Here is a 12,837-nt window from a genome sequence, read left to right as displayed (position 1 = left end):
CCAAGGTCACAGACCTACTGAGTGATAGAGCCAGTTTGCCTATGTGACAGCTGGAACTCTTTGTACTACATCTGGTTTCTCCTAACAGAAGTAGAGGGCTGGGGGATAATATAGCAGAAAAGAGCACTGAAATGTAATTTAAAGACCTGGGTTTGAGTCATGGCTCTGCCTCTTTAAAAGCTGAATGACCTCTAAAAACTCACTTCATCTCCTGAGTCTCAATTTCTCCGAGAAATTCTCTGCAGAGAAGAAAAAGCACTCTCAATGAATGCTGCCATAGCGAGACATCAGCTCAGGCCTCAGACTGAATACTAACACTGCTTTGGGGCCTTTGTGTCTCTAAGCACACCTAATACCTGGCACAGTTAGAGCCCCAGATGGACCTGAGAGCCTAGAGCCAACTCTGCAGGTAGAAAAGACTGTAAAGGGCCATGTACCATTCTGTGGCCACGTGGGGAAGAGGGAGATGTCTTCTACCATCAGAAAATGGACTCTGAAGTGGCCCTGTGCTAAACAAATCTGACCCTCTTCCTTTTCACTCAGCAGACCCTCCTGGAAAACCTCTGATTTGAGATTTCTCAAGCCTCAGATCAATGGCAGAGTTTTCATTAAGGCTGGGCAATGTAGCCATGGCTGCAGCTGGTCCAGGTTCCCTGAGACGTGTATCTACCATATGCCTGATGGTGAGGCCTAAGAACAACAGCCTTAAGAACTCACCCAAGGTAGAGAACACAGAGCCAGCACAGGCCACCACTCTAGGCCCTTGGTGGGTGTTTGACAGGGAATAGCACTGATCTAGGGATTTCAGTCCATGTGCAGATGGGAAAACAGAGCCTAAAGGGACATCAAATCAAGGGATCTTTTACAGGTACCCACCAGGCAATGCTCCACCCTCACAAAAGTCTCCTGGCAAAGAGCTTCCTATTATTTTCCTCAGATTCCAGCTGGCAATTTTCAAAGTTTTTCTTTAATAAGCATTAGCTTTAAAAACAATATTTGCCATCAGGAAGTTGCTGGATTCAAAATCGGAGCTCCAGGAGTATACTCAGCTCCTCTCAGAGTCCTTGAATGAAAGAGCCAGTAAGAGCCTTAATGACCAAGCCCATTTTACAGATGAGGAAACCTAAATCTAGGTAGAGAAACTGAATTGACAAAGGTCACTTGATAAGACAAAGGCCAAGCTCAGAATTCCTAAAAGTTCAGGATACGAACAGTAGTGTGAAGGAACAGAGTTCCTGTCTTTTACATAGGATCCTTATCAACCGAAGGGTTTCTTCCAAAATTCATAGAATGTTGCAGCTGAAAAGAATCGTAAGGATTCTCTAGCTCAAATGTTTCATAATACAAATCAGAAAACACACTGAAAAGTGACCTACACAAGGTCACGTGGTGAGTGACAACTTTGAAAAGAGACCAAGGTGCTTTTTTAAACTTTGTAGGTTCTCTAAATGGGAATCCAGGCATTAAAAAAAATCAAGGTATTCACATACCCTAAAATTCATTCTTTTAAAATGTACAATTCAGTGGTTTTAGCATATTCACAAGGTTGTGCAACTATCAGCACAATTAATTTTAGAACACTATCATTACCCCAAAAAGAAATCCCAATTTCCATTAGCAGTCACTTCGCATTTTCTCTTCCCTCCAGCCCCTGCCAATGACGAATCTGTATTCTGTCTCAGTAGGGTCATCTATTCTGGATATTTCATATAAATGGAATCTACAATATGTGATTTGTTATGTCTGTTCTCTATCACTTAGCATTACGTTTTCTAGGTACGTTTCCATGTTGTAGCATGCATCAGAACCTCATTCCTTTTTATAGCTGAATAATATTCCATTGTACTTATACATAACTTATTTATCTATTTGTCCATTGATGGACATTTGGGTTGTTTCCACCTTTTGACTATTGAGAATAGTACTGCTATGAACATGCATAAGTGTACTTGAGTACCTGTTTTCATTTCTCTGGGTATATTCTGAGGTGTGGAATTGCTTGATTATATGGTAACTCTATGTTTTAACTTTTTGAAGAAAGACCATTTTTGTTTTCCATAGTGGCTGAACCATTTTATATTATCACTAGAAATGTACAAGGTTTATAATTTCTCTACACCTTTGCCAACACTTGCTTTTTATCTATTTTTTGTTTTTGTTGTAGCTATTCTAGTGGGTGTGAAGTGTCTTCTTAGCTCTTAGTACCTCTGTTCTGCCTATCTCAGAAACAGTTTTCTGCTGACCTCTGACCTCCCTTAGGTTAAGTCACATGCAACCTACAGGCTATATGAAATAAGCCTAGGAAGAAATACCCTTGCCCTGTTATCAGTCTAACCTGCTTTACTTAGGCCCCTCTTGCTGGCCCTGAACTCCTGGACCCAGTAGGATGTACCCAGGATTCTAGTTCCCATGCTCTCCAGCCCCAGCTGATCTTTCCAGATAGAATCCTTGCCTACTTTAACCTGCAGTTTCTAATGTACCCTTTCAGCTATTTTGGTACAGAACACGTATCAGTCTATATCTCAGAAGACTAAGGAAGGCCACTGAAGGCCTTCCCTTCCTGGGGACAGGGGTGGAGGAGAGCCTTTGCAAAAGTAGCCTAGCTTTTACTGCTGGGTTTGATTCTTCTGGTGTAAGTATCCTTGCTGCTGCATACAAAGAGAGGGGTGTAACCTGTTAATGGAAAGAGTTTATTAAGGCCACTTCCTATCCTTCAAGACTGAACTCAAGAATTATCTTCACCATAATACTTCTTAGATTCCAACAGAAAACTCCTTCCCCCTTTGTGCTCCCAACTGAGTTCTGGGAAGACTTGCATGATAGTTATTATATTGTATTTGCTGACCATTTACTCTATTTGTTGACATGCCTATCTCCATTTAAATGGAACTTCTTGAGAGCAGGGACCCTGTCATTTATACTGGTACACAGTAGGTGCTCAAAAAATGTTAGTAAATGAATGAAAGGCCATTGCTCAGTGCAGAGGTGGGCCTCACATAAAGAATAGAGGCATTCATTGTGTCATTTATTCAAAATGTATAAATGAATGGCAAGCAAAACTGTATCCTAGGGCAAAAAAAAAGGAAGCAAAGGAAGAGGTGGGAACCATCTTCTCCCATGTTTCTCTGTTTCATACTTTCAAAAGATATATACCTTCTGGAAAAGCAAAACTATGGGGAAGGAAAAGAAAGATTAATTGTTGCCAGGAGTTTGGGGAGGGAGGGATAAATAGGTGGACCATCTTTAGGGGAGTGAAACTATTGTTTATGGTACTATAATGGTGATATATGCATGTCATTATACATTTGTCCAAACCCATAGATTGCACAACATCAAGAGTCAACCTCAATGTAAACTATGGACTCTGGGCAATAATGATGGGTCAATGTAGGTTCACCAATTATTACAAATGTGCCACTCTGGTGGGGGATGTCAACAGTGGGGGAGGCTATGCATGTATGGGGACAGGGGGTTTATGGGAAATCCCTGTACTTGCTACTCAGTTTTAATGTGAACCTAAAACCTCTCAAAAATAAAGGACAGACTGAGTTCTATCTGTAGCGGGAGCGCAGAACGGGCCCCCAGAGAACTCAGAGCAGTCCACCACCGTCTCTGGCCTAGTTACCATCACACATGGAGAGGAGCAACAGCTGCAGCAGCCAGCCCCACTCACCATCACCACAACCATGAGCAGCTAGGCTGAGACTCAGCAGCCACCCACCACCCCAACCCTGCCCTCAGCACTGCCAACACCAAGCCAGACACTGCAGTGCAGGGAGGGAGTAGCGCTTGGGCGACCTCACACTGGGGGAGGGCTTGCCTGCAGGCCACCTCAACAAAGGTTCTGGGAACAATAAAATGGTTCAGTGTAAGAAATGGATATGGTTTCATCAGCTGGAATGACCCAAAGGAAGATGTACACCAGACTGCCAAGAAAGAGTAAGCCCAGGAAGCACCTTCTCAGTGTAGAAGGAGAGACTGTGGGGCTGGAGGAGAAACAGGTGCAAAGGCAGCTAATACTAAGGCCCTGGGGGAGCTCCAGTGCAAGGCGGCAAACATGCAGCAGACCGTAACCCTTACAGCCGCTATCTCTGTCTCAGGGGTCCTCCACGCAATTACCAACAGAGTTACCAAAATAGTGAGAGTGGGGGAAAGAATGAGGGATTGGAGAGTGCATTAGAAGGCCAGGCCCAACAGCGCCCACCCTGCTGCAGGCCACAGTTCCCACCTTACTACAAGCAGAGACCCTATGGGTGTCGACCGCAGTATCCAACCCTCCTTTGCAGGGAGAAGTGATGGAGGGTGCTGACAACCAGGGTGGAAAACAAAGCAGGGCAGTGAGACAGATTATGCATCGGGGTTACAGACCATGATTCCACAGGGGTCCTCCTTGCCACAAAAAGCCTAAAGAGGATGGCAATGAAGAGAATAAGGACAATCAAGGAGATGAGACCCAGGGTTAGCAGCCACCTCAACGTCGGTACCACCGCAACTTCAATGAACAACACAGATGCCCAGAGAACCCTAAAACCACAAGACAGCAAAGAGAAAAAGCAACCAATACCACGTGAGAATTCAGCCACTCCCAGGCTGAGCAGGAAGAGGATGAGTCCATGCCAGTTTACCATATCTACCATCATCCGTTTAGTCATCCAACAAGAAGAAATGAGTATGAAATTACAGCAATAAGAAATGAACAAAAAATTGGAGCTGAAGACCTTAAGTGTTTGCTTTTTGCCCATTGGTCAGAAAACCAGAACTATCTGCATTACCTATGCAGCATGGGGTTTTTATTATTTTTACCTAAAGATGTCTCTTTTTGGTAATGGCAAATGTGGTTTTTTTTTTTTAAAGCCCTGTTTTTCTCAATACACCCTTAAAGGCTTTTTAATTGTTTCATATCTGGTTGAGATTTTTAAGAACCTCATTTTTAATTTGTAATTAAAGTTTATGACTTGAGTTTTTCAAAAAAGTCAACAAACGGCAAGCACCTGTTAATAAAGGTCTTAAATAATTGTCAATACATAAATAAACAAAGGACAGACCCACCCACTTCTTGAGGCATCCCCTTGGGCACTTGTCAAGCCAAAGGCACAGACGGGGAAATTATACAGCCTCTGACCCAAGGTGCCAGATGCTTCTCTGGACTGGTTCTTGGCTCTATAGCATTCTGTTGCTGGTATCCTCAACTGATGCCAACAGCTCCCAAAATGCTGGGAGTGGGCCCAAAGAGTCCATTTGGTCAAAGCTAATTTTCTAAGAAATACTACTTTTGTTCCCCTAGTTTACTTAGAATAAAAAAAAGGATGGCAAGGTTGGCCATTCCCACCTTGCAGATATTCAGGAGCTAAACCACCTAATCCTCTCAACTAACCCCTGGCTAAAGAGACCACACACCCTTCCTTAGGCCTGGGCGTGTCTCTGTTGCTTCAGTGAAAGCTCACTTTGTCTTTGCTTGCCCAAGGACACAAGATGTCAGCAATCAGTTCATACACTGCATGCATATCCACAGTGAGAGCAGGGAACAGTTAAATGGCATTCAGACCCTTGTGGGTTACTTGTTATCCTTAAGCATACCTTTCATATTTTAGCCTTTGTGTTTTTGCTCTGGTTGTTTCCTCCACCTAGAATGCCTTTTCCTGCCACCTGCATGGAATAAAGCACTACCTAACCTTTAAGGAAGAGGGCACATGCCACCTCTTATAGAATGCCTTCTCTACCCTTTCTCTGGACCTCAGAATCATTGTGTACCTCTCTAGAACATTAATTTTATTCCTTTGGAGCAGAATGTGATTCATCTAGATCTTCCCACAGGGTCTAGTGCAGCACAGGCAAAAAGAAGACATTTTCTTAATGTATTTAATGAATGGATATTGACATCTGGTTGGACTAAAATGTAGGACCCTTACATATCTCAACACCAGTGGGGAAAAAAGCAGAGGAGCAGAGGTACTGCCTTGCAGGCATGCCTAGACGACCCAGGACCTCAGCCCAGACACCCCAACACATCAGCAGCCCTTCTTTCCACAAGACTCACAGAGAGGAGGCCCAAAGAGCACTGTGTCCAGGGCCTTCAGCTGCAGCTTCTGCCGATGGCTCCGGTCTGTCATCTTCAACACAGTCCCTGTCATGGTGGTGTTGGTTACAGCAAGCCTGTTGAGGCAAAGAATACGCGGTCAGTTCCCTGCCAGCAAAGCCAGGAAGGATCCTGGTAGGATTCCCCACCTCCTCCAGGAATACTTCCATGACTCCTAGCTCTCGGTGACTGCTCCCCTCTGTATTCTGGAACACAGAGTCTATACCAGTGGATCTCAACAGAGAGTAAGCAGGGACACATAACATTTACGAGGCATTTGTTCACCCTTCTCCCCATGTCCACAATCTCCTGAGCATCATACTCGCTAAGGATTATCCATCTATGATCATTCCCACACCCAACTGTAAAGTTTCTGTTGTGCTTCTACTCCCAGGGATTATCCAATATATATCTGTGGATAATAGATAGGTAAATTTATTATATATATCTCCTCACACATTTGTAAATGCATTCTCCTGTCCAGCACAGGTCAAAACGGCATTCTACATGACTCAGTGATTCTGGGGAACTCTGAACTATCCTACTCCTAACCCACTATCATTAAATATAAACCTGCTGATGACAAATATTACATTAGTCTTACTATCTTGTATTTGAGTCACTGTAACTTACTCCCAGTCAAATTACTGTAATTTTTATGACCTTCAACCATACTGTTAATGATAATTCTAACAAGTGAGGGCCTGTAAGCAAGAAAATGACCTAGGAAAAACTGGACTTTGTTTTTCTTCTGCTGCAACAGAGTGGACATAGGAGGAAAGGGTTAAAAGATATGAAAGGTTGAAAAGCCACTGGTCTGGGTCCCACAAGTGAGCATTTACTATTGTATTACTCAGTAAGATTGGTGCTCTTTTCTGATGAATATTATTTTCCTAGGTAGAAAAGAGGCTTCTGACATCACAATGTATGATTTATACTCCTGCCCGGGCATGCAGGAGGAGTTACTTCCTTCTCTAGCTCTGTGAAGCAATCAAGCCCATGTACAAGACAGGCAGTGAGACGCTGTTGGTGAGGTGGTTTCATGAGATCCGGCTTCTGGTCCCAGCTCTATTCCAGTGACTCACTTGTCTGGTCATAAGACATGCTTGATCTCTCCCCTAGGGCCTCAGTTTCCTCCTGTGTAAAGCCATATAAAATGAGATGTTTCCTGCAAGCCTGGGAGTCTCTTGGGGTTCCTCTATAGAGCACTTCCACCATAAATGTACTGGCCTTCATCCAACTGATCATAAAATAAGAGTCATCTTTTCTACAGTCTATTTGTCAAAAAAACCTATGAACTGGAATGCAATCTGTTTCTAAGCAATAAGAGAAATGAGGAAGGAGCTAACATTTACTAAACAACTACCATGTATCTTGTACTGTCCTGACACTTTACATACAGTACCTCATTTAATCCTTAGGACTTTAAGAACCTAGTTCCACTTTACATTAGCTCTATTTTACAATAAGAAAACAAACTTAGAGTTGAATAACTTGCCCAAAGTCACTTAACAAGTAAGTGGCAAAGGCAGGAAATGAATTCAAATCTCCTAGATTCTCCCCACTAAACCATGCAGCCTAGTGATGGGCCTAGACTATCCCCACTCTATCCCACACCCAATGCACTCCATGCTGTCTGCCCTCACTAAGGTGCCAGAGTTTGTCTTCCTCTACTTCTATGCCCAGCCTGGCTGGTCTGCTCTTGGATCTAACCCTAGTCACAGGAGGGCTAAGTGAGCCCATGATCTGAGAACTGACTTCTTATCCCACGTTTTACAGTTTCAGTCCAAGCCATAGCCATTCTTAAAGATGGAATGGTCCAGTAATCCACAAAGCAATTCTGCTATTTCCATGAGTAATGAGAAAGAAACCTAAATCCTGGAGCTCCACAGTCAACCATCTATTTAATTGTCTGTCTCTTCCATTAAACATGAGTTCCTCAAGGCAGATATGAGATCTAGTACATCTCTTTGTCCTCAGGGTCCAGGAGAGAGTTATGGCACATGGCAGGTGCTTAGTAAAGTTTTGCTAAATAAAACTCAACTGAATATTTCCAGGAAATATTCAGATACATGGGGCAAAAGGAAAATTCAGTGAAAAAAGCATGGCACTCAGAACCAGGCAGACCTGGGTTCAAATCCCAGTTCTGCCACTTGCCAGCTTAGAAAAATTATAAAGTATTTGAAATTCAGTTTGCTCACCCTAAAGCTGGGGCGGTTATTCCTTCCTCCCAGATTGTGAGAATCAACTGAAATAATAGGTAGGAAGGCACTCTATAAAACTCTATAAAAGGATGTACAAACAGTAAGATTATTACTCTGGCCAGAGCAGGGAGAAGCTGTGAAGAGGAGACTGCAGGCAGCAGAGGAGGGAGCAGCCAGCCCGGCTGGGTCTGAACAGCAGTGCCTGGTAGCTCCATGGCTGAAGACTGCAATGTGTGGGCATTCCAATAGCTTCCCCTTCCCCTGTCCCCTTTGCTGGAGCTCATAACCAGATGCACCTACATAATAACATTAAAGATTGTACATACAGCACTTATCAGACAGTAAGCCCTTTGAGGGCAAGGGCAGGTTGTTGTCATCTTTATCTCCAGCACCCAGCAAAAGTGCTTTGCACAGAGCAGGTACCCAGTAAATATTTGTTGAATGAATAAGTAAATGGATTAATAACTGAATGAATTAGGTACTAGTTTGACATAAAAAGATGTCCAAGCAGTACTCCAAACCCTCCCCATTCCCATGCCAAGCCCTAGCATATTGGGCCTATAAAGGGGGCAGAGTTAGAATATAAGAGCTATTGGAGGAGTCATTCCAGGGAGGAGGCTGAGGCCAATGGTAGTCAGCCGCCACCTCTGTACCATTTATTTAGAATAGATTAAATGGTAATTCAGGGGAGGCTGAAAGAGTGCTGGGGCTCCTAGGCAATAAAAGAGGCACTGCTTGGGGAACAAAAGAAGAGAGAAACACCACAGGCTTTAGCCTACCACAATCTAAGTTCAAATCACAGCTTTGCCTCTAATTAGCTATGTGACCTTGGGTAAGTTAGTCAGTTTTATCATCTATATACAATAATACATACCTTACAGGATTGATGTAAGAATTAAATGAGATAGTGTTTATAAAGTGTTGAGTAGAGTGCTTGGCATGTACTAAGCACTCAGTAAATGGCAGCTGTAAGTACTATTCACAGGATTGACAGAAATACTAAGTAAGAGAATGGATTCAAAGTGGCCATGCTTATAGCAGGTGCACAGTAGATGTGAGAAGAGGAGATTCTTTCTTAAAAAGGGTGGAACCTCACTTAACTGGCTAGAGCAATGCAAAGGCAGCCCCAGCTATTCCCTTCACCTCCACGTGAGAGAACCCAATCTCCTCCTGACCTCGGCATGGCATGGCCACTGAGCTGCAGCTTCCTGAAGGTCTCCTCATACTGAGGCAGCTCCACATATGTGATCAGCCACTGCACCACCTCATCCACGGTCCAGTTGTATACTGTGGGAAGAGACAAGCAAAGCCATGACTCCAGAATGCAAGCACCTTCTGCACTTACTGTCACAGTCACACTGACCTTAACACTTACCACATGCTTATGTGCTCAACATCTCTCTCCCAAAAAACCCTAAGTGTGAAAGGAGTACTTACAGTACTTTTTGTTTGACCTACAGGAGATGAACTTGTTCTACTATACTGGTATCTGGGATGAAATAATCCCAGATAATAATAATGAAATAATAACAATAATAATACCAATAGAAATCATCATTTACATAGCACTTATTATATGACAGGTACTATTCTAAGCATCTCATATAGAGTAACTCACTAATCTTTACATCTAACATGTAAAGGATATATCCCATTTTATCTCTATTTTACACATGAAGAAACTGAGGCACAGAAAAGTTTAAAAACTTTCCAAAAGTTACCCAGCTAGGAATTAGTAAAGCAAATATTGGGACTCTGGCTCCATACCCTTTGCTATAAGCCAACATGCCCCCTGCCCCCTGCTTGCTATAGATAGATAGATGATAGATAGATAGATAGATGATAGATGATAGATAGATAGATAGATAGATAGATAGATAGATAGATAGATGATAGATATAAAGGAGATATTTTTCTCCTCCCTGATGCTGCTGGAAGCCTTCATACAGAGGTAAATCTGAGCTAAAAGATGGATCCTGATGATACCACTTAAGCCCTGCATCAGATCATACCTGTAGTCAGTCCTTTCATAGCTGGCTCACTTTGGGGCAAACAAGTAAATTTCCCCTTTTGCTTATATCAGAATGAAAAGATTTTCTATCATAACAGGAGCCTATTCTAACTAGAACAATTACTGAGTGATCATTCACAACATGGCAAATCACATCACCACCATACGGGGACTAGCATAGCTAATCATTCTCCAATATTATAAGGTTGTAATTTATTAAATGGACAATCATAAAAATAATCATTTTAAAATAATTTTAATATTTGTGTGGTATTTAGACACATAGATAAACTTATCTCTGTATTTTGTCAAGAGTCAACCACAAAGGATATAGTAGAAGTGGACTTAATATGCAAGGAATATATTCAAGCCAAGTGGAAGTCAAATGACATCATGATGTATTATATAAGTCAATGTTTCATAGTAGCTTGAATAGAAAATAATGGTGGGAGGACTGAGTCATCAGATGGCAGTAATACAGGCATGCTGAACTTAAAGAGCCTGGGAGTGATGGAGTTTGAGCAAAAGGGTATCATCTTATTGGATCTGAAGTTTGCTTTTATTTAATGTGTAAATCTTTTTTTGTTTATATTTGGACACAAATTTTATACAGCAATTAAAACCTCATTTTATGTTTATACACATTTAAATAACATAATTAAAACAATTTAAGTCAGAATTGTAGTTCTAAGATAAATTATTTCCCTTAAAAGGAATTTGTACATTCCTCAAGTTTGAAAACTGTTGCTGTGAGAGCAAGCAGCCAAAAAGTTGTGAAGCAGAATGAAATGGTGGGATTTACCACCCTCCTCTCTTAAGACTCATATCTTTCCCCAAAACTATCTTTCATCATAACGCTGTCTAATTTCCCTTTAACAGTAAGGAAACACCAAAGACATCAAACATGCCCTATTCATTTTTGCTCCTCCCATTGTCTCTAAAATACAGCTTCATATACAGTAGCATCAAAATGAATTTACTCCAAGAAAACTACACTAAATGAGGAATTCCAGAAGTGTTCTGACTGTAGGCCTTCAAGCAACAATCTTCAAAGACAAATACACAACTCATGTGGATGTTAACTTCTGAAATGTCAAAAATTGGCATTTCTTGGTAGGCACACCTCAGATCTTAGATTATTTCTGTCATTTTCACATAAGCTAGAGGAAGTGGAAGGACAGTTCTTGTCCCTCTTTCTCCTACTTTCCGTACAGTGGAGCCCAGAACATGATGCAAAGCAATACACTCAGAAAGACATCCTCAATGAAACAAAGTTGAAGGCAAAAATGCTCCAAGCACCCAGGAAGAAACAGAAAATCAGAATAGACCAATTACCAGCAAGGAAATTAAATTGGTAATCAAAAAACTACCTAAGAACAAAATCCCTGGACCAGATGGTATCACTGCTGAATGTTGTTAAATATTTAGAGAAGACCTAATACCCATCCTCCTTAAAGTTTTCCAAAAAGTGGAAGAGGAGGGAATACTCCCAAATTCATTCTATGAGGCCAGCATCACTATAAAACAAAGCCAGGCAAAGACACCACAAAAAAAGAAAATTACAGACCAATATCCCTGATGAACATAGATGCAAAAATACTCAACAAAATATTAGAAAACCAAATTCAAAAATACATCAAAGAGATCATCCATCATGATCAAGTAGGATTTATTCCAGGGATGCAAGGATGGTACAACATTCAAAAATCCATCAACATCATCTACCACATCAACAAAAAGAAAGACAAAAACCACATGATCATCTCCATAGATGCTGAAAAAGCACTCGACAAAATTCAACATCCATTCATGATAAAAACTCTCAACGAAATGGGTATAGAGGGCAAGTACCTCAACATAATAAAGGCCATATATGACAAACCCACACCCAACATTATACTTAACAGAGAGAAGCTGAAAGCTTTTCCTTTAAGATCAGGAACAAGATAAGGATGCCCCCTCTCCCCACTTTTACTCAACATAGTTTTGGAGGTCCTAGCCAAGGCAATCAGACAGCACAAAGAAATAAAAGGCATCCCAATTGGCAAGGAAGAAGTTAAACTGTCCCTGTTTGCAAATGACATGATACTGTACATAAAATACCCTAAAGACTCCACTCCAAAACTACGAGATCTAGTATCTGAATACAGCAAAGTTGCAGGATACAAAATTAATACACAGAAATCTGTTGCATTCCTATACACTAACAATGAACTAGCAGAAAAAGAAATCAGGAAAACAGTTCCATTCACAATTGCATCAAAAAGAATAAAATACCTAGGAATAAACCTAACCAAGTAAGTGAAAGACATATATGCTGAAAACCACAAGACACTCATGAGAGAAATTAAAGAAGGCCCCAATAAATGGAAACACATCCTACGCTCATGGATAGGAAGAATTAATATTGTCAAAATGGCCATCCTGCCTAAAGCAATCTACAGATTCAATGCAATTCCTATCAAAATACCAACAGCATTCTTCAACGAACTAGAGAAAATCATTCTAAAATTCATACGGAACCACAAAAGACCCTGAATAGCCAA

The 12,837-nt window shown here is 41.5% G+C and overlaps 1 protein-coding gene and 1 pseudogene across 4 annotated transcripts in view; one reads left to right on the top strand and one right to left on the bottom strand.

The window, feature by feature from the left end:
* Positions 1-12,837, bottom strand: part of STIM1 (stromal interaction molecule 1) — a 189,102-nt gene that overhangs the window by 39,796 nt on the left and 136,469 nt on the right. For all 4 annotated transcript variants that reach the window (XM_036904196.2, XM_036904197.2, XM_036904199.2 and 1 more), the window contains exons 4-5: positions 9,456-9,567; positions 6,038-6,153 (exon numbers count right to left, since the gene is read on the bottom strand). In XM_036904196.2, the coding sequence (XP_036760091.1) occupies positions 6,038-6,153; positions 9,456-9,567 (228 nt within the window). The remainder of the gene's footprint in view (positions 1-6,037; positions 6,154-9,455; positions 9,568-12,837) is intronic.
* LOC130684874 (Y-box-binding protein 1-like) lies at positions 3,687-4,992 on the top strand (annotated as a pseudogene).

This window comes from Manis pentadactyla, chromosome 9 (assembly GCF_030020395.1).
Source record: "Manis pentadactyla isolate mManPen7 chromosome 9, mManPen7.hap1, whole genome shotgun sequence".
NCBI lineage: Eukaryota > Metazoa > Chordata > Mammalia > Pholidota > Manidae > Manis > Manis pentadactyla.
Note: the sequence above shows the minus strand (reverse complement) of the source record. Positions and strands in the feature narration are given on the sequence as shown.